This window comes from Syngnathus floridae, chromosome 1 (assembly GCF_059516105.1).
Source record: "Syngnathus floridae isolate MCC-2025c chromosome 1, RoL_Sflo_1.0, whole genome shotgun sequence".
NCBI classification, from domain to species: Eukaryota; Metazoa; Chordata; class Actinopteri; order Syngnathiformes; family Syngnathidae; genus Syngnathus; species Syngnathus floridae.
In genome coordinates this window covers 5182226-5198919 of record NC_142413.1, presented here as the reverse complement: position 1 = coordinate 5198919, position 16694 = coordinate 5182226, and the positions used below count along the sequence as shown (strand labels likewise).

At 41.6% G+C, this 16694-nt stretch overlaps 4 protein-coding genes and 1 long non-coding RNA gene across 9 annotated transcripts in view; 2 read left to right on the top strand and 3 right to left on the bottom strand.

The window, feature by feature from the left end:
• The window catches only part of zanl (zonadhesin, like), a 30855-nt gene extending 28066 nt beyond the window's left edge, over positions 1 to 2789 (top strand). Inside the window, exons 76-82 of the mRNA XM_088397393.1 lie at positions 19 to 221; positions 554 to 689; positions 968 to 1105; positions 1475 to 1571; positions 1938 to 1982; positions 2128 to 2168; positions 2513 to 2789. Of these exons, the coding sequence (XP_088253519.1) occupies positions 19 to 221; positions 554 to 689; positions 968 to 1105; positions 1475 to 1571; positions 1938 to 1982; positions 2128 to 2168; positions 2513 to 2568 (716 nt within the window). The 3' untranslated portion in view covers positions 2569 to 2789. The remainder of the gene's footprint in view (positions 1 to 18; positions 222 to 553; positions 690 to 967; positions 1106 to 1474; positions 1572 to 1937; positions 1983 to 2127; positions 2169 to 2512) is intronic.
• Positions 2790 to 2866: 77 nt separating this feature from the next.
• trappc14 (trafficking protein particle complex subunit 14) lies at positions 2867 to 6825 on the bottom strand. Of its 2 annotated transcripts, XM_088397569.1 has the most exons (11): positions 6200 to 6824; positions 5867 to 5950; positions 5389 to 5518; positions 5166 to 5252; positions 4967 to 5087; positions 4758 to 4905; positions 4559 to 4620; positions 4324 to 4496; positions 4108 to 4253; positions 3803 to 3954; positions 2867 to 3716 (listed from the first exon to the last, which is right to left on the bottom strand). In XM_088397569.1, the coding sequence occupies exons 1-11, from the start codon at positions 6584 to 6586 to the stop codon at positions 3599 to 3601; spliced, it is 1608 nt and encodes a 535-aa protein (XP_088253695.1). In that variant the 5' UTR covers positions 6587 to 6824; the 3' UTR covers positions 2867 to 3598. The 2 variants fall into 2 exon arrangements, with proteins under 2 accessions (XP_088253695.1, XP_088253639.1); XM_088397513.1 differs by having other exon boundaries at positions 4967 to 5252; positions 6200 to 6825.
• LOC148403558 (uncharacterized) lies at positions 6234 to 15814 on the top strand. 3 transcript variants are annotated; one of them, XR_015863020.1, is made up of 3 exons: positions 6234 to 6487; positions 7129 to 7206; positions 8239 to 10748. It is a non-coding gene; the product is annotated as an uncharacterized LOC148403558 (long non-coding RNA). The 3 variants fall into 3 exon arrangements; XR_015863011.1 differs by lacking the exon at positions 8239 to 10748 and adding an exon at positions 15238 to 15814 and having other exon boundaries at positions 6236 to 6487; XR_015863007.1 differs by lacking the exon at positions 8239 to 10748 and adding an exon at positions 11900 to 12252 and having other exon boundaries at positions 6240 to 6487.
• Positions 7278 to 12569, bottom strand: gal3st4 (galactose-3-O-sulfotransferase 4). Of its 2 annotated transcripts, none has more exons than XM_088397770.1 (4): positions 11914 to 12569; positions 10096 to 10212; positions 9669 to 9966; positions 7278 to 9402 (listed from the first exon to the last, which is right to left on the bottom strand). In XM_088397770.1, exons 1-4 carry the CDS (start codon positions 11934 to 11936, stop codon positions 8326 to 8328), a joined length of 1515 nt encoding a protein of 504 aa, XP_088253896.1. In that variant the 5' UTR covers positions 11937 to 12569; the 3' UTR covers positions 7278 to 8325. The 2 variants fall into 2 exon arrangements, with proteins under 2 accessions (XP_088253896.1, XP_088253817.1); XM_088397691.1 differs by having other exon boundaries at positions 9669 to 9969; positions 11914 to 12568.
• Positions 13345 to 15424, bottom strand: tm4sf21b (transmembrane 4 L six family member 21b). The gene is made up of 5 exons (XM_088398013.1): positions 15191 to 15424; positions 14642 to 14707; positions 14416 to 14567; positions 14098 to 14284; positions 13345 to 13591 (listed from the first exon to the last, which is right to left on the bottom strand). The coding sequence occupies exons 1-5, from the start codon at positions 15380 to 15382 to the stop codon at positions 13589 to 13591; spliced, it is 600 nt and encodes a 199-aa protein (XP_088254139.1). The 5' UTR covers positions 15383 to 15424; the 3' UTR covers positions 13345 to 13588.
• Positions 15815 to 16694: the final 880 nt, after the last annotated feature.

Sequence of the window (16694 nt, the reverse complement as noted above, 5' to 3'; positions counted from 1 at the left end):
TCTTTTTGTGTGAGTCAGTGCTGTCGTGCGAAGGCAACAGTACGTACACGGCGTGCATGTCTGCGTGCCCGACCTCGTGCGCCGATCTGGCCGCGCAGTCTGAGTGCGCCGCCACCGCCTGCGTGGAAGGATGTCAGTGCGCGCCCGGCTTTGTCATGAGCGGGGGCAGCTGCGTGCCATATGCGCAGTGCGGCTGCAACTTCCTCAACAGATACTACCCAGTGAGTACTTAGACTGATTACATAATAACGGGGATTACTTTTGGAATATTGGATTTACTGTAATGTTATTGATTCTTGTTGAGTTGTGATTCTTCTCAGAGGATAAAGAATATATACCTTTTTTGTATTTTTACATTTTTGTAATTTTAGTCTTTGAAATTCAAAACCATGAGACAGAGGCTAGTTGTGTCACTTGTATTTAAGGTACTCATTTTTCAGATGGCTTTTCGCTTTGCGCCCTCCATTTGAAAACAAATGTTTGCAAACTGATTTTTCATACGCGGATGACAACATGAGTTAATGTAATAAGAATGTGGTTTTTTTTTTTCCAGCTGAAGGAAACTTTTGTGACCGAAGACTGCGCACAGGCCTGCGAATGCACCCCCACCGGTGCCGTGTGCCAAGCCAAGAGCTGCCGGGAGGGCTACGTCTGCGCCATTTACGACTACAAACGCGACTGTCACAGAAGTGCGTGCATGTTTGGAGAAATTGAAGTGTCAGAATATTTTATGGGAAAAAAAATATTGATCATGACAAACATTCAAGAAATTTTAGCTGGAATTAATAAGATTAACATTAGTTTTCCACTAGTAAAAATGTAATATTTGGAGGAAAAAAATCGGCAAAAATCTCATTTCTGTTGTGATATTCAAGGGGTAAATGGTCAAAACATTGCAAGAGAAAAACTAAATTTTTTCTCCAGTTATGACTATAAAACCTGTTCTTGTACATGTGTTGCGTTTCAGCGAGTCCGTGCCTCAGCAGCCCCTGTCAGAATGGAGGAACGTGTAACGAAATCAACAACGCGTCTTACTCGTGCAACTGTGCTCCAGGCTACGAGGGCTTCAATTGCCAGGACGTGATCACGGGCACTGAAGGACTTGGTAATAGCTAACTCCAGGGCTACGCGATCAGAGCTGGACAAGAAAAGAAAAAAAAAAAACACAGAAAAAGAATTGCGTCATAATACTGTATTCATATGAATCAATTTTGACAGAAGTCGCATTACAAGAATCATCTTATCGCACCAAGGATTTGACAATTACACAATAGCCGTAATTGAGAATAATGTTGGAATATAAGAAAAATCATACTGAAGGTGTCATTATACAGAAAGTGCAATATAAGATTTTTTTTTTTTTTATTGTAAATTCTTATTGTAATTGTAAGGAAACACAGAGTGATGCAAATTGTTGCCTTTTTGTACATTGCAATTTTTTGGGGGTGTAAAAATGACAAATATTTCCTTGCAGAAACCAAATGGATCATTCTGATTGCTGTACTGGTGTCAGTGGCCGTCGTCGTCGTTATTGTGATCACCGTTGTGTGCGTTTGCAAAAGCGTCAACAAGTAAGTCATTTTTTTATATTCCTGTGTGTTCGTGTATGTGTTTGTGTGTGTATCCAGCAATGAAAAGATGAATTGAAAACATCCAATTTAATAATATTGTAAATACTATTATATTGCACTTTACATATGTTCATAAAATAATAATGAGACTGAATTTTAAAAGTAGTAATAATAAGAATAAATTCAGCTGAAATTGAATAAAAAATGGCACCATAAAATCGGTAGGACGTATGAGGAATGGCATGCAGCATATAATGATGCTATCCAAATGATTCGAGTGTCTGACTGTGGCGACCCCTAATGGGACAAGCCTAATTGGCAATATTTGTTATATTAAATCTAAGTAATTAAGCTTTTTATTTCCAGGTCAGACCGTTATGTAATTCAGAGGCTGCCATCGTCTCACAGCCGGTGAGAGCACGGCGATGAGAAGAACCCGTTCTTTAGTTTACCTGTCATTCTATAGTTTTTGATCTTGGATTGTTAAGTATTAGTGGAAAATGAAAATGGGCAAAATGTCCCGTCTAATGCACGTCTTTTGTTATTGTCTTCACAGAAACAAGAGGAAAGACCACGAGATCCAAATGACTTCAAACAGTATGTAAAATCAATATTCTACATCATATTAATAATACAGGGCTTGCGGTCATTTTCAATGTAATAAGTAATATAAAATTAGCATTAGTCAAATTTTTACTATATTTTAAAATGAATGAAGTAAATTAAAAAAAAATTGAAATAATTTATTGTATTACAGTAATGTTTATTCTAATTTTAAAAAATGTATATCAATTTTTATATCTTTTAATATCAATTAATTTCAAATGTAAATAAAAATCAACTTAGTTAAGCACTCAAATTATAATTTATTAATTTCTAATTATTTTTTTATCGTATAGTACATTAGCTGATATGGATTTTTGGTGTTATTTCTCTTGTAGATGTGCCATATGAGAACATGGATGAAAGGACAACAAACAACATGACAAATATGTGATATTAATAATAATCATCCTCATTTTCTGTGTGATTTGTAATTTATTCCTCAGTCCAAATGAATTGGAAAGGAATAGTTTTGGTCAATGTTCTATGTACTCCACTTTTGTGTTGCTTTCTTAACTTATGCAGTCAAACATGTAAATGAAACAATGACTAGTACTTTTATGAATTTTTTTGTGAACTAAATACCAAACTCATAAAAAAAAATATTTTAAAGATCTTTAATGGCATTTTTTTTATTTTGATGAAGAACTGCTTACCTGGGGATTTAAATTACTAATGTCTAGTCAAAATGATTAACTTTTTTAAATTATATTTTATTCCAGTTTGATGAGATGCTTTCAGAAAGAAAATAAATTCACATTGATTCTTGAAATATACATTCAAAGAGCAAAATTTGACATTTTGCATAAATATTTTAAAACATTTGACCAAGCAATGAAATGAGTACAACACGCTAAAATAATTACCTAAAATGATCACATAATTTCTGATAAATTGTTATAATTTTAATTTGAAGTCATAATTTTGAGAATATTGCCGTATTTGTGCGAAAACAATTACTTTTGAAAAGTCTCAAGAGAGAAAAAAATACTAATTACAATGTAAATATGAAAATAAAGGCATAAAATTCTGTGAAAAGGAACATTTTTTTACGTGGAAATATGATTGTCTTGTCATAATTTACCCAAACTAAACTCTCATGAGGACAAAAGTCAAGTCTAAATATTATAGGAAAATAAGTCCATGTATTAGAAGAATAAAATACAAGTCATAAATAAAGGACAAATATGTAAACATTAAAATAATAAAATTGAAACTTTCGGAAATAAGTTTAAGGTAGGTCAACATGGCTTTATGTGCTATGGCCAGTGTAATAAGCACTGAAATGAGGAGAACACACTAAAATAAATATTCGAAAAATAACTCACATAAATAATGATCCAAATAAAACCAGTGTTAAGACTTCAGTTTGGTTGCCATATCCTATTCTAGAATGCAAAACACCCTTAAATGGTCCGCAATTATCAGCTACCGATGTGCTCCAGCACAAACACCTGACATTGTCTTTTAGCAACCTGGTCCGGTGAAACGAGACTTTGCTCTGGAGTCGTGGCGAATGGACGCTCCACCATGCTGCCGGTCCTGCAAAGGGGCAAGCGTTAGCATTAGTGAGAAAATCGGCTATGTTAGTAGCATCTAATGTTAGCATCTTTTGCGATCTTTCGTACCTGACGTGGTGTGGTCTGGGAAGGTGCGGCTGTTGGGAGAAGCTCAAGGACCGTTTGACGTTGTCGACTGAGGCTTGCGTGCACCTCTGGGGCGATCGGGGCTCCTCCGGTGGCGCCGTGAACTGTAGCTTCATTTTCATGTGCTGACTTAACTGAGGTATCGGGAATGCATCCAAAAAATGAAATCAGTAAATTGTCAATTATAAATTAAATATAAACTTAACGGCACACGATGAACTACAATTACGAGATAAAAGCGAAGGCTGAAACGTTTGACAATGCAAACGCGGTTTGCTGGCCCGTACCTCAAAGAGTCCCGTTTCAAGTATTTGGAAGGCGACGGTAAAAGAAATGTTTGAGCCTTTCTTGCTACAGCCAAGGTTGCTGAAGGGAGACTGGCACACCACGGCTGTCACCTCGCGGTCTCGGTGGCTTCCTCCTCCTGCGTGAGCTGGACGAGCGAAACACAGAATGGGAGCCGGCCTCCGGACTGGGCGAGGCTACGTGCTGGGAGAACTCACCCTGAAAATTCCAGCGCAGCCGGACAGACAAGAAGTCGCGCAGGTTGTTGACTAGGGTGTACTTGACCGGAAAGCTCTGGCGAGGCCTTACGACCCTCGGGCAGGAAGCGATCATCACCAACCGAGGACGATTCAAGCTGATGCTCGGCAGTGAGTAAAAAGTGGCTATGTGCCTGGCGGGAAAATGAAGGAACGTTAGCATGTAGCATGTGGTGCACGCTAATAGAGCGCTCACCTCGTGTGGGGGGGTGATGACGTGTGCCATTGTAGCACAGCAACCAGTGGAATTTCCAAACCCTTCATACAAAACATACAAAAATACACCACTCACAGAACGCTATCAAAATCAGTCTGCATAAATCATGCCATATAGTGAGTGTCGGCGGTATACGAAACAATTCAAAAGCACTGCTGCTGGTGCTTCAGCCTCTCACTTCACTGGAGTCGTGGTCTTCTTTGTCCTGGAGCTGCAGCCTGAACAGGAAGTTGTGCTCCTCCAAGGTGCCCAATGTGCTTGGGAGAAGCGAACACTCGCTGTCCACGCGGTAAAACGACGCCATGGTCACCTCAGCTGATCGGTGGCTTTGGCAGCGAGAGAAAGGTAAGATAAGGGGGAGAAAGCCACCTCAGCCTTTTCACTTACCAGACATTGTCTACGACCAAAACGGAACCGTCCGGCATCATTGGAAGGTAGGACGAGTTGTAGTTGGGAAGGATTCTCACGTCTGTGATGCAAAGCTCCTCACAAGAGGTACCGTTCAAAACTGAGGGCGAGATGCCGGGGGCGTCAAAGCCGGAAGACTCACGATAACATGCATGGCTTGGGAAAGAAAACGCCTGACCTTTCAGGAAGGTCAGGTGTTTTCCAGAGACGGTCAGGTGCTGACACCCGACACTGGGGGGTGGCAGAACATTCAAAGTGGCACTGACTAGAGGAGGAGGAGGTCATAGAGCAAAGGTTATAAGTTAATGCACATATTTGACCATTTGTGATGTTGTTCTGTTAATGAATGTTATTTACGTAATGGGTTCCAGATGCTAGACATATGGAGTGATTATTTTTACCCTGCGCCTTGAATTTGTTAAGGTCCTCTCGGAAAGTGCGTGCAGGCGAGCAGAGCCGCAAGACTCCGAGGTAGCCATGTTCCCTCACTTCCATCTGGTCTTCATCCTGCTCCCACACGCTCACCACAATCTGGTAAAAGCACAGTAAACCATTTTGTAAAACTTCTAGTCACGCATCTAATTAGTCTGAAAAATGCTGAGCCATATTTCAACATCATTCTCAGAATGATCCATTATTTTCCATAATGTCTTTGCTTTTTTTTTTAAAATTGAGTTATTTTTGGAATATTTAGTCTCACTTCTATTATGTATTTACTCATACCATTGCAAGTTTACTCCGGATAATTATGACTTTCTTTTAATGTATTGTGACTTATTTCTGTTTGAAAAAAACTAGTTATATTCAACACAAATGTAAATGGCTGTTCTTCCTATAAAAATAATTCATTGATATCTGGGAATTGGCAAAAAAACTGACCTTGGCTTGGAGTGTGTCAACGGGGAGCTTGTCCAAAGTAACCTTAAGACTGAAGGAAATCTGTTCTTCTGACAATGAAATTGACTGCAGAAAAGCAAATTTCAAGATGTCAACCTTCAGTTGAGGAATTTCAATGCCCTCGCATGTGGGCAAGGAGAGCCACTTTCAGCATTTATAGAACGGGACAAATACACAAATGCAAACTGAGAAGTCACACAAAAGGCAATTACGAGCCACGACTCATACGCAGGTACAAGCCACGCCCCTTAAAGGTACACATGCAATACACAAAGAAAGCAATTATACTTTAAAAGTTTCAGCGGTCAGGCTTACTTTGACCGGTTCCATCCTATGACGTGCATTGTTGTGGTTGAGAAGCGGGCGGCACGCTACGAATTTGCGGGGTGCACTGATGCTTCTTCTTCTGTGGTGCTCAAGCAAATCGTCACCTTGTTGGTCCTCCTTCGCTTCTGTTTCTTCTTCTGCGTTGTTATTTGGGTCGATCAGACTGTCGTCGAGAAGGGCGCCAACGGTCGCCACAGCGAACAAGTCGCCCATTTGCTTTGCCTTTAACAAACTACCTTTACGCAGAACCACAAGAAAATGGACCGTCTCCCCGAGGTAAAAGTGTGTTCTCTGCCGAAGAGTGTCGCATTCCGCCGGGTCCACCAGTTCCCCCGCGGCGGGAAAATACACACTGTGTTCAAACAGCGGCTCCATGGCCGTCGAAAAAGTTGCCCTAACTAACCATATGTTGCCATGTAAATAAATATGGGAAGGCGGATGTAGTCAAAAGCGGACACGCGGCGAAGACATACGTACGTACCGAAAATGTGGCCGGGCATAGAAAAAAAAAAAGTCTGCAGTTAGTTCGCGTTTGATGGTTATTTAGTGATAAACAGAAGAGCGGTTAATCGATGCGGCTTTGGAGCGACTAGTTTGTACCAGACCAAAGTAATCAATCGACGAGAGCCAGTTGATTCCGATGAGCTGATTGGTTGAAACGTTATATTATTCAAATTATATTGCACAAGTTAGGTTTGGGTCACGGTGTAAGATTTGGATAAAACCACAACCTAATCTTTTTAGCATTTGTCATTATATTATTGTCATTATTTACAAATTGAAATGATAAAAGAGGATGTACTGCCTTGGTAAATAGAATTACTTTAAAAAATAATAAAATAGGATGTACTGCCTTGAACTAAATTGATAAAATATAATTACTTTTTGTAACATTGATGTGTTGGTTTCCCTTTTAGTGTGGTCTGGTGCGTGACACCAGGAGCTGGATTGGTGTGTGGCGTCTGGACGTCAGTTGTGGCCTACAGCAGCTTTTGGTAAGTGTTCCCATTTTGTATTGACCCTAACGTGCCGTTGTAGAAGAACAGAAAAAGTTAACAGTACTCTGTTGTCCGTTGGTGTGACTTTTTATTTTATGGACTTGAACACTAAAGTCATTGTCAGCTTGAATATTGAGAGTCCGGTGACAAGTTATCAATGGATGCATTGTTGGGTCCGCCAAACCATGCGGTGATTAAAAAAAAAAAAGAGAGAACGAGAGAGAGAGAGAGAGAGAGAGAGAGAGAGGACAAGTATCACATGTTTTGGCTTCTCTGGTGGCAAAGTATTCCTCCAATGGTGACTAAGGATGTTTATTTAGTGCGGAGTACTGGGTGTTTATGAAAGAGAAGGCCTTCATTTGTAAGCATTATTAGAATATTGAACATCAGACTGTACAAATAAATACTCAGCAATAAAATAATACTTTAATAAATAATTAAAAAGGCTGCTTATTTGCTCATTTAATTAATTGAGGCACGGTGTCTAAAAAAACGGGGGGGGGGCACTATTTGGGAAAATTTGGTATGTATTTCTTGAGAGGATTCCTAAAAATGTCTCAAGAGTTTAGTGGTAATGAGCAAAAGGCTTCAGCTGTCTTATTGTCATAATTTGATGAATTAAAAGCATGACGATTCTTCAAATATTCCCACAACATACATGAATGTTCCTGTCGTTCACCTTGCTTTACAGCTACTACAATCTCGTAGTCAATGTTGTGCAACACAGTAAATGTACTTCATTATTCCAGTCTGACAAAGTACCTTTCTAAATAATGCTTTTTCTGGTGCGTTCCATGTAAGAGTGTGACATTATTCCTGATAACTTTAAGACTCTTTTCTTGCAGTACCTTAACTTTATTCACATAAAATAATCAATGTTGTCTGGTAACTTTCTTTTTCTTGCAATATGACTTCATTTTTTTGCGACACTGCAACTTCTTGAACATTTTTTTTTCCCATTTTCTTATTTTTCTCATTTCTTTTTCCTTGTGGCCTTAATGCACTTGTCCTTATGTCCTTTCGTTGAAGACAACAGTCTTGCAGTTGGACGCATCGACAAACAAAAGTTGGGAAAGTGGAATTACAATGGAAACTTTTCGTTCAAGCTCAGCCCACTTAAATCGTTGGCCGCTTCCTCCTCCTCACTACGGACTCGTTTCGGTTGCGGCTCAGTAAGCGACTTCCGTCCCAATCCCGCGACTCCTCATCCCCTGTCCTCCCTCCCGGGTCCCGTCCCTTTTCCCCGGTCCGGGGTGGGTCTTGTTTGAAAAAAGACCTATCAGAGGCTAACATGGGGCTCTGCTGCCCCGGCGGGGCGTGCAGCGACTGTGCCTGCGGGAACTGTTTGGCGTCCAGCGCGTCTTTGTACTGGATCTCGGGCCGGATCATCCTCAAACAGGCAGTCCTGGTGCCGTTGTCCAGCCCCGGCTGCAGCTCGTAGCCCAGGATCTTCACCAAGCCGATCTGGAAGGGCCTAATGGTTTTGTCTCGGATGCGGTGGGCCTCCACGGGCTTTCCGCCGTCCCGCAGGCAGACCCCGGCGAGGGCTTCCCGCCGGCTCCGCAGGAGAGCCACTTCTCGCTCCATCCGGGCCTTGCCGAATGCAGCCACTTCCCGCCAGAAGGTCCGGTTGAAGGCTTGATACAAGTGCCAGTCCAAGGCGTTCCACTGGCGCAGCTTCTCCCGCTGCTGCTCCGTGAGGACCAGGTTGGGCGGCGCTTTGGCCTGCGAGCGCCCACCTCGAACTTTTTCCGACCAGCCGTCGGCCAAAGCACCGCCGCCTGCGCCATCCTGCTTCTGCTGCCGCGCGTTGAGGCTGAACGACACAACGGCGTCCAGAGGCCAGCACAGCGCGTGCCGCAGGAGTATCATGGACTGGTCGAAGAACTCGGACACCAGGACCAGCTTAAAGGTCTGGCGCACCACGGCCTCACCGTGGCGCGCCAGAACCGCCGAGAAGTTGGCGTTGTTGTCCATGCCGAAGTCGAACCACAGCAAGTTGCGGGCGTAGTGGTTATTGCGGGCGCGGGGGTCGTAATACTTGCCGGGATCGTCGGCAAAGTCACCCAAGCCTTTGGCTTTCCGGAAGGCTGGCGCCACTTCTTTGTAATAAGCGAAGGACGACTCGGCCAATGCCACCGGGTCCCTGATGATGGAGAAGTAGAAGGTGTCTGCAGGCATCACCTTCTCCACCTACGAGATCACCGAAGACAACCACTGGAAACTTGGAATCAGACCATACTTGCACTTGTTGACATCAAAATTATGACTTTTGCTCGTAAACTTTTTCCTCATACTATGACAATTATTTTCTCTTTTTGAAGTTTTTTTTTGTCTTTTTTGTTTTGTTTCACCTCATAACGTTGCATCTCTGGATGAATCATAAATATTTCCAACTTTTTCTTTTCATTTGGTATTTTATCACATATTTAGTTGTTCCCATCCTGCCACGCACTCACCTCCGTTTTATGAAACCTCATGTGATTGGCCATGATGTGGAATTCGACAACTCGAGGGCCCCTGTAGCCTTTGACCCTGTGGGCATTGAAGGGCAGCGGGTAGCCCAGCTGGTAGCCCAGCGGCAGGGCGAAACGCAGGCTGCGCTCCTCCCCGAAACGGTAGAGCATGTTGAGCACAGTGCTGCTAGCCGTCTTGTGGGTCTTGAGGAACATGATGTGCGTGTGGGGCCGACAGGGGCCCAGAGACGGACCTTGGGCGTCAGGGGACGAGAAAATGGAGCGAGCGGCTGGCTGGGTGCTGCTGGCAAAGACGGAAAAAAAAACGTTATTGTCGTTACTCATCCATTATGCCATTTTTTTCTTTACGTTATATTGCAAGTGTATTTGTACGACTCGCTAGCGAAACAAAAAGCAAATCCCCGCTTACCTCTTGCTGAAGATAATTCCCAGCAGTTGTCCGGCAAAAGCGATGGCCACGAAGAGCAGCAAAGCTTTCCACATCCAGCGCGGCCCCAGCCAGCCGCGCACCAGCCCTCGCAGCATCCTGCCACATACAATTTGATGTTAAATGCTAAAATTGATACCAAACTCAATTTTTATGTCAGTATGGTCTGTTCAAACTGTCAAAAATTTTTGATCCATCCATTTTCAATACCGTTTATCCTAATCAGGTGCTGGACCGATTCATCCTATATTCCGTTGTCCCGCAACCATCCTTTAATTTGCGTGTGTGTGTTTTTAATATGTCTATGGCCTATTACTAAATGGTCCGCAAACTGGGCCGTGGACCAGGGGTTGCGGACCACTGCAGTCGGGGGGCCGAAAATCAGATGAAAAACAATCGGCCCTGTTGCGCTATTTTCTGGAATGTCTGCTGTACGCTCACTTGCTCCTTTTTGCTCCTCTTATTTATTTGTTGTGTTATTTATTCATTATTTATTCAGCACGCTGTTGTTTACTTGATTGTCTATTGTGGGCCATGTCTTGTCACCGTGGGATAGCAGGGAACGAAATTTTGGTTTTTTTTGTGTGTCTTTGGCATGTGGAGAAATTGACAATAAAGCTGACTTTGACTTTTGACATTGATCTACCTATTTCTCACAACCTAAAGTTGGCAATTAAGATTGTGGCTTTTTGCCGTGTAACATTACGACTTATTCTAAAATATTACGACACTGCCACGGTTTTCTAGTTACCTTCAGATTTTTTTCCCCCACACAATACTTTATTCTTGAAACATTACAACTTTTTGGGAATGTGACTATTTTTTATTGAAGTGGTATTCTGTCACATGTGGACCCAGAAGCAGACATGACAATGAAAGTTGAGAATTAAAAGTTTTGGTCAAGTATCAACAGAAAGCAGACGTTGCACCTGGAAGAAAGCTCGACGCACTGACTTCCCTCAGAGTAAACTGAGTTTATATACTGTAAAACCTCAGGTCTGTATGAAAGATTAATGGTTGGCATAACAGGATAAAACGTAGAAGGGGAACGGCAACTTTGCAGCAACTGATGCATATATGATGATGATAGGGGGGAACGAAATTTCGGTTTCTTTGTGTGTCTTTGGCATGTGGAGAAATTGACAATAAAGCTGACTTTGACTTTGATACATTATGGAATCAGGCTTATAACTTAAAAATATAACATAAAGCATAAGGTATCAGAAACGTCATTGTAAGTGATACATCGAGAAAGGACCAGTCACATTCTCGAAGATATTTTTTCAATTACACATTATTTCCTCACTAAATAACGCTTTTATTCTTTCTTCGTCACATTACACCTATTCTCCTAACATTTTAATCATTTTGTAACACAAGGTTGCTTTTTCCCCGCACAATATCACCCCTTACTCATGTGAGGTTGCGACTTTTCCCCTCGTAACATTAAGACTTGTATTTTCATGTAATTTGACTCTTACGGTATTCAGATATTTTTTCACAGTATTGCAACGTTTTTTGCTTTAAAAAAAAATTAAAAAAACTACAGATTCCAGGACTCGGTGGGTTAGATTTAAAAACGGAACGGGCCATTCTTTGCCCACCTCAGTTTTAAGAATAAAATAGGGGGGGGCAGAAAAAGGCCTTTGCGTGAGAAAGAGGGGGAGGGAGCCCCCACTCCCCACCCCCTCTATCTCTGCATTTATTTCCCTACACAATCCCAGCAACGCAATTCCACCGATTTTTTCTTTTATCCTGCGTCGTCCCCCGCCCCTCTTTTCTGCAGAAAGCGAACGCTACCTGGCTCTCCGTTTGAGAAGCATCGCTGTGTTCCCGGACCGGTATCGGCTGCGCTGTTCGTGTGCAGCCGCCGGGAGCTCGGAACATCTCGCCGCGGGGATGAGGTGAACCGGGCCGGGCCTGGGGTTTGGATAGGGAGCGGGCCAAGACGTCGCAGACGATGTGGATTTTATCTCCTGGAGCCGCTTAATTGTACACGCAAGAGATAGATGAGTTGGCGGCGCGCGAGCGAGACAAAAGATGCCGATGACTTCCGCTTACTTACAAAATAAAAGCTAGGCGAGGGTGACATGCACGTCCGTTTACTTCCAAAATAAAATCATTCAGCCTGTGGCCTCATCATATTATCTCTCTGAATTTTTAACAAACCATATTATAACAGTTTAGAAGTTTTTTGGGGAGGTGCGGAATTTACGTTATTTCCCAAAAAAGTATATATTTCTTTGCTATGATACGGAACGACACAACCACAACTTTTCTGACTTTGTGGCTTAAATTAGAACCTTCTTCCTTTTTGTATTATGCAAGCGTTTACTATTCCTGAGCAGCATTAACCTGTGTCCATTCAGACTATATTCCTCCTGCAGGATCAGTCAAACAAGATTACTCCCAACTGTTGTGCCAAATGCTTACACCATAAGCTGATAAGTAGGGAATGAGAACTGGCCTTAAAGCAAGACGCAAGCATCGACAAGAAGCAACGACACCAGCACTTCCTTCACGGAGCTCCAGCTTTTACCCACATTTCAACATGTCTGTACTTGGCCCCAAAAAGTTTGGAACAAAAGGAATGTGAAAGTTGAAGCACACTGGAAATCAACGCTTGGAATGTCTTGCGTAATTCCACATTAATTTTTCACTGATGTTAATTAATGCCAGATTTACAATGATACCATCTGTAATCGTCCATAGAGAATTGATTTTTCCTCATCCCCATAAACTAACTGGATTGGAATTTCTGACACAATTCATGCAGAAAGACAGCATTGCGTTTCACCGGACCACAAGTGCCGCTCTTACTCGACAGCTACAATGGGCCAAAACCCTCCCCCAACAAGTCTGACTTGAAATTTCACACACAAATGTGCCCCGGTTACTCACCTGCTCTTGGAATTTTTTGCTGATGTGGCCTGCAGTCAAGTCCTCATCTGCATATGGCAGCCAGTTAAAGTTCATCTCCAGAACGCACAAAGAAATATTTGGCTGTGCAGTATCCCGTTAGCGGCTAAACATACGTTTATTCCCCTTGGAGTCTCCATGCGAGACTTGAAACCTGACCACTAGCTTCCACAACCCCCCACTCCAACAACATGTCCCCTCTGTCCTCTTAATCCAGCCTGTCAGACTAAATAAAGGCTCAGAGGAAGTGTTGGGAAAAACGGAGGATTGCAGATACTCATAACAAAGTTTCTATTTTGTCCTGTCAAACACGAAGCCGTTGTTTTTATTGGGAGATTTATTACAAAATATCTTCAAACACACACAGACAGAAATGTCGCATAGCTATTGAGAAAGCAGAGAATGGAATCACATAATTGAGCAATAAGGAGAGCCAAGATGATGTAGCAATGATTTCCCAAAGTGTCCATTTCCAATTGTGAAACGGAGCTCAAGTCGATAACGCTCGATGGCGTCGATGCAGGTCGTCTCGTCTTTCGGGGTTTATCCGGCTGGCTTACTGTTGAAAGACGCATGTAATCATCTTGGTTATCATCACATCGCAGTCAGCAATATTGTTATTAACATTGACAAACGATGTCATCACTGATTGATTTTTTTTCTTCGACTATATCAACTGTCACATAAACACCATATTGTGATATCATTGGCAAAATGTTGCGATATTGTTAAGTGGTACAATTTCCACCTCTAACACCATTGACACCATTTTTGTGTCAGATAAAATATTCCAATATCACTAGTTACTCTAGCATGATATCACCATTGACAACATGTCATGATATCACAATCAAAGTCATTTAGTAATTGCCTACCTCAAATTGACGTACCGTACGTGTTTTTTTTTTTTTTTTGGCAATTCACATAAGCACCGTATAACGATATCATCGGTAAAATAATGTTGATTTTGTCCATGAATCAACACAATGCAGTGCGTCTTATCCCCACCATTTAATTTGACTCCGCTAATGAACAAGTATGAAAAGCGGGTCTCCGGGCCCCTACCTCTTTTCCGGTACAAGTGCCACAGATGCATCCGAAAAGCCCATTGATCATTTGAATGAGACAGAGGATCAATTCAAGGGAGGCCGCCGCCAAAAGGGTGGAGAACAGCCCCACGTTGAATTCAACGACATCCTCGGGGAGCTTGCACCATTTCCACATATCCTTATCTGTCAGGTAGCTCCCAGTGCTGCAAGGATAGAGAGCATAATATGTTTCTTTTTTTATTTCCTGGCATCCCATTTCATTTTATTACTGTAGCATCAGCAAGTATAGAATTATGATTATTATAGAGTCATGCCATGCAAAATTGGCGGATACCTGTTCGCAAAGGGAACCCCCCATCTTGGAATGGGATTTTTCTGATTGCTCCAGTAGCACAGTGGACCGTTGGAAAGCCCGAGGGCAGCCGCGCTCAAGCTGTATATGGCCCCGACCACGCCCGCAGCCGCGAAGCCGATGGACAGGAACATCTGCGTCGAGTGACATTGTGTCAAATGAGACAAGCTTTTTTCTTTTTTTTTGCTTTAGCTTTGCGTGTGCTCACCCCACAGCGGTTGGCACAGCATTTGCCAGAGCTGGTCAGGTGAATATGGATGGCAGGAATGAGGACCTTTCACATAGAAGCAGAAAAAACACATGGTATTTAAAAAAAAACAAAAGGACATTTGTCTTCATCAAATTTTATTTTGCTGGAAAACAGGAAATTTGCTATTTTTGTTCCAATCACCCATTTTAGAGACATATTTCCGTTGCAATGTGAAATGAGCCGAGCCACCAAAAATTAACCTATACGAATAAACACGCGGTAAATCGGCCATTTTGAGTCAAAGCAGCCATTTTAGGGTTGTTTTCACCATTTTTGCCCATGCGTGTGGACGGAGCTCGGTGGCGAAGTATGATTTATCAAAAAGCTTGAGGATTCAGCCCCAAAGCCAGTTTTACTTTGCAACATGAAATTTAATAACCATGTGTACCATAAGCAGAGCCACAAAAAAAGTCTCGTCAACCTATGCACAAAAACACAGGAAGTCTGCCATTTTGGTTCAAAGCGGCCATTTCGGGGTCATGTTTCTCCCAAATTTCAATAACTTACCATTATGCCTCCCCCAATCACTCCCCCCATGTATTTAACTTCCTCAGTGATCCGGGGCAGTCCATCACGATCCTCGGCCGCATATTTGGTTTGGAGGTCGGGGAAGAAGAGCACGATGTTGCAGATGATGGACAGCAACGCCAGGATATAGAGGGGTATGGCGATGACCTTGGCGCACGCTCCCGTACACATCTTTGCAGGTGAACACACAAAATGACACAGAGGGAATTCCTCTGTCAGCTATATTACTATTTATATGATTTGTCCTTTAGTGTATGGGTGGGTGGCTGGGTGTGGAAAAAGGTGGAACGATGGTTGATAAGCACACACAGCCTGATTAGATATTTTATGACCTGGACTTTATGTTATGGGAGTGTGTAACGACAGCGTTTCCATGAGAGCCATAAAAGTCTACTCTGTTTGCTTTGCACCTTTTTCCTTTCCAACAATACATGTTATGAAGAAAATTGTTTGAATATTGTAAGATTAAAAAGGTAATCATGAGAATTAAGTTGTAATTAGTACACAAATAAATTGATCAAGAAAAAAGAAGTTATAATTATTCTGAAAATAAAGATTAATGTTAAAAATGGAGAAATGTGACCCAAGGCCAGATAAGTAGAAGAAAATGGATCCGTGATTTAAAAAACTCAAAATTCATAAAAACATGATGCTGTGATTTCATGTCAAGAAAAAGTTGGGATAGTGTTTTTTCTTTCCTTGAGATGTCTTAATTCTATACTTTTCTATTGATAGGGAAAAAAAATTGGCATAGTATTTTTTTTTCTTGATCGTCTTAATTTTATACATTTTGATTAATGGAAACAAACATTCTTGACAATTAAGACTAAAATTTAAAACATGTAATTTACAAAAAATAGCTCATAATTATTAGAGAAATGAATAAAAAGAGCATATTACAAAAATAAAAACTATACTGTTTTTTCAAAAAATATTTTGTAATTATTAGGATCATTTATAATTTATTAGGAACTGTGTTAAAATATTACAATGACCAAGTTGTACTTTAATTTCTAAAAAGTTGTAATATTAAGATTTTAAGAATTGTATAAAACAAGTTATAATCATGACAGATTAGGAAAAGTGCAAAAATTACATGGGGGGGAAAACTCAATTTGAAACAGGTTTATATGGTTATGAGAATCAAGCAGTTTTTTCTGGAAGAGGAACTGCTCACAAGCCAAAGCACACCACACCAAAATGCAAATCCGACATATCCAAATACTTTTTCAACCAGCCGTACACTGAGTAGTTTAATGGGATTGCGCAATATGTAAAAAAAAAACTGCATAGATACTTTCCACAGTGTTTGTGTTGTAATTTGATGATCTTATCAGTGAGTTATGGTGCTATTTAGATGTATAGGGTGTGTCAGCGTTTATACTGACAGTTGAAACACACTGAGGTTATTTGTCCGGGTTGTGTAAACAGTTTTAAGTGCCTGGCAGTACCATTCTGGAAGAGTTGAATTAGGGTGGTAATA

What these genes read in the sequence shown, in the direction of transcription:
- tm4sf21b (XM_088398013.1), bottom strand. Translation starts at nt 15,382, where the DNA reads ATGTGTACGGGAGCGTGCGCCAAGGTCATCGCCATACCCCTCTATATC. An exon ending in GCTGTGCCAACCGCTGTGGG is followed by an intron (nt 14,568 to 14,641) that starts GTGAGCACACGC and finishes CACTCGACGCAG; the next exon opens with ATGTTCCTGTCCATCGGCTT. An exon ending in GGGGTTCCCTTTGCGAACAG is followed by an intron (nt 14,285 to 14,415) that starts GTATCCGCCAAT and finishes CTATCCTTGCAG; the next exon opens with CACTGGGAGCTACCTGACAG.
- gal3st4 (XM_088397691.1), bottom strand. Translation starts at nt 11,936, where the DNA reads ATGCTTCTCAAACGGAGAGCCAG. An exon ending in GGAATTATCTTCAGCAAGAG is followed by an intron (nt 9,970 to 10,095) that starts GTAAGCGGGGAT and finishes CGTCTTTGCCAG; the next exon opens with CAGCACCCAGCCAGCCGCTC. An exon ending in TGAGGTTTCATAAAACGGAG is followed by an intron (nt 9,403 to 9,668) that starts GTGAGTGCGTGG and finishes GTGATCTCGTAG; the next exon opens with GTGGAGAAGGTGATGCCTGC.
- trappc14 (XM_088397513.1), bottom strand. Translation starts at nt 6,586, where the DNA reads ATGGAGCCGCTGTTTGAACACAGTGTGTATTTTCCCGCCGCGGGGGAA. An exon ending in GCTGCGCTGGAATTTTCAGG is followed by an intron (nt 4,254 to 4,323) that starts GTGAGTTCTCCC and finishes TCGCTCGTCCAG; the next exon opens with CTCACGCAGGAGGAGGAAGC. An exon ending in TTGAAACGGGACTCTTTGAG is followed by an intron (nt 3,955 to 4,107) that starts GTACGGGCCAGC and finishes CCGATACCTCAG; the next exon opens with TTAAGTCAGCACATGAAAAT.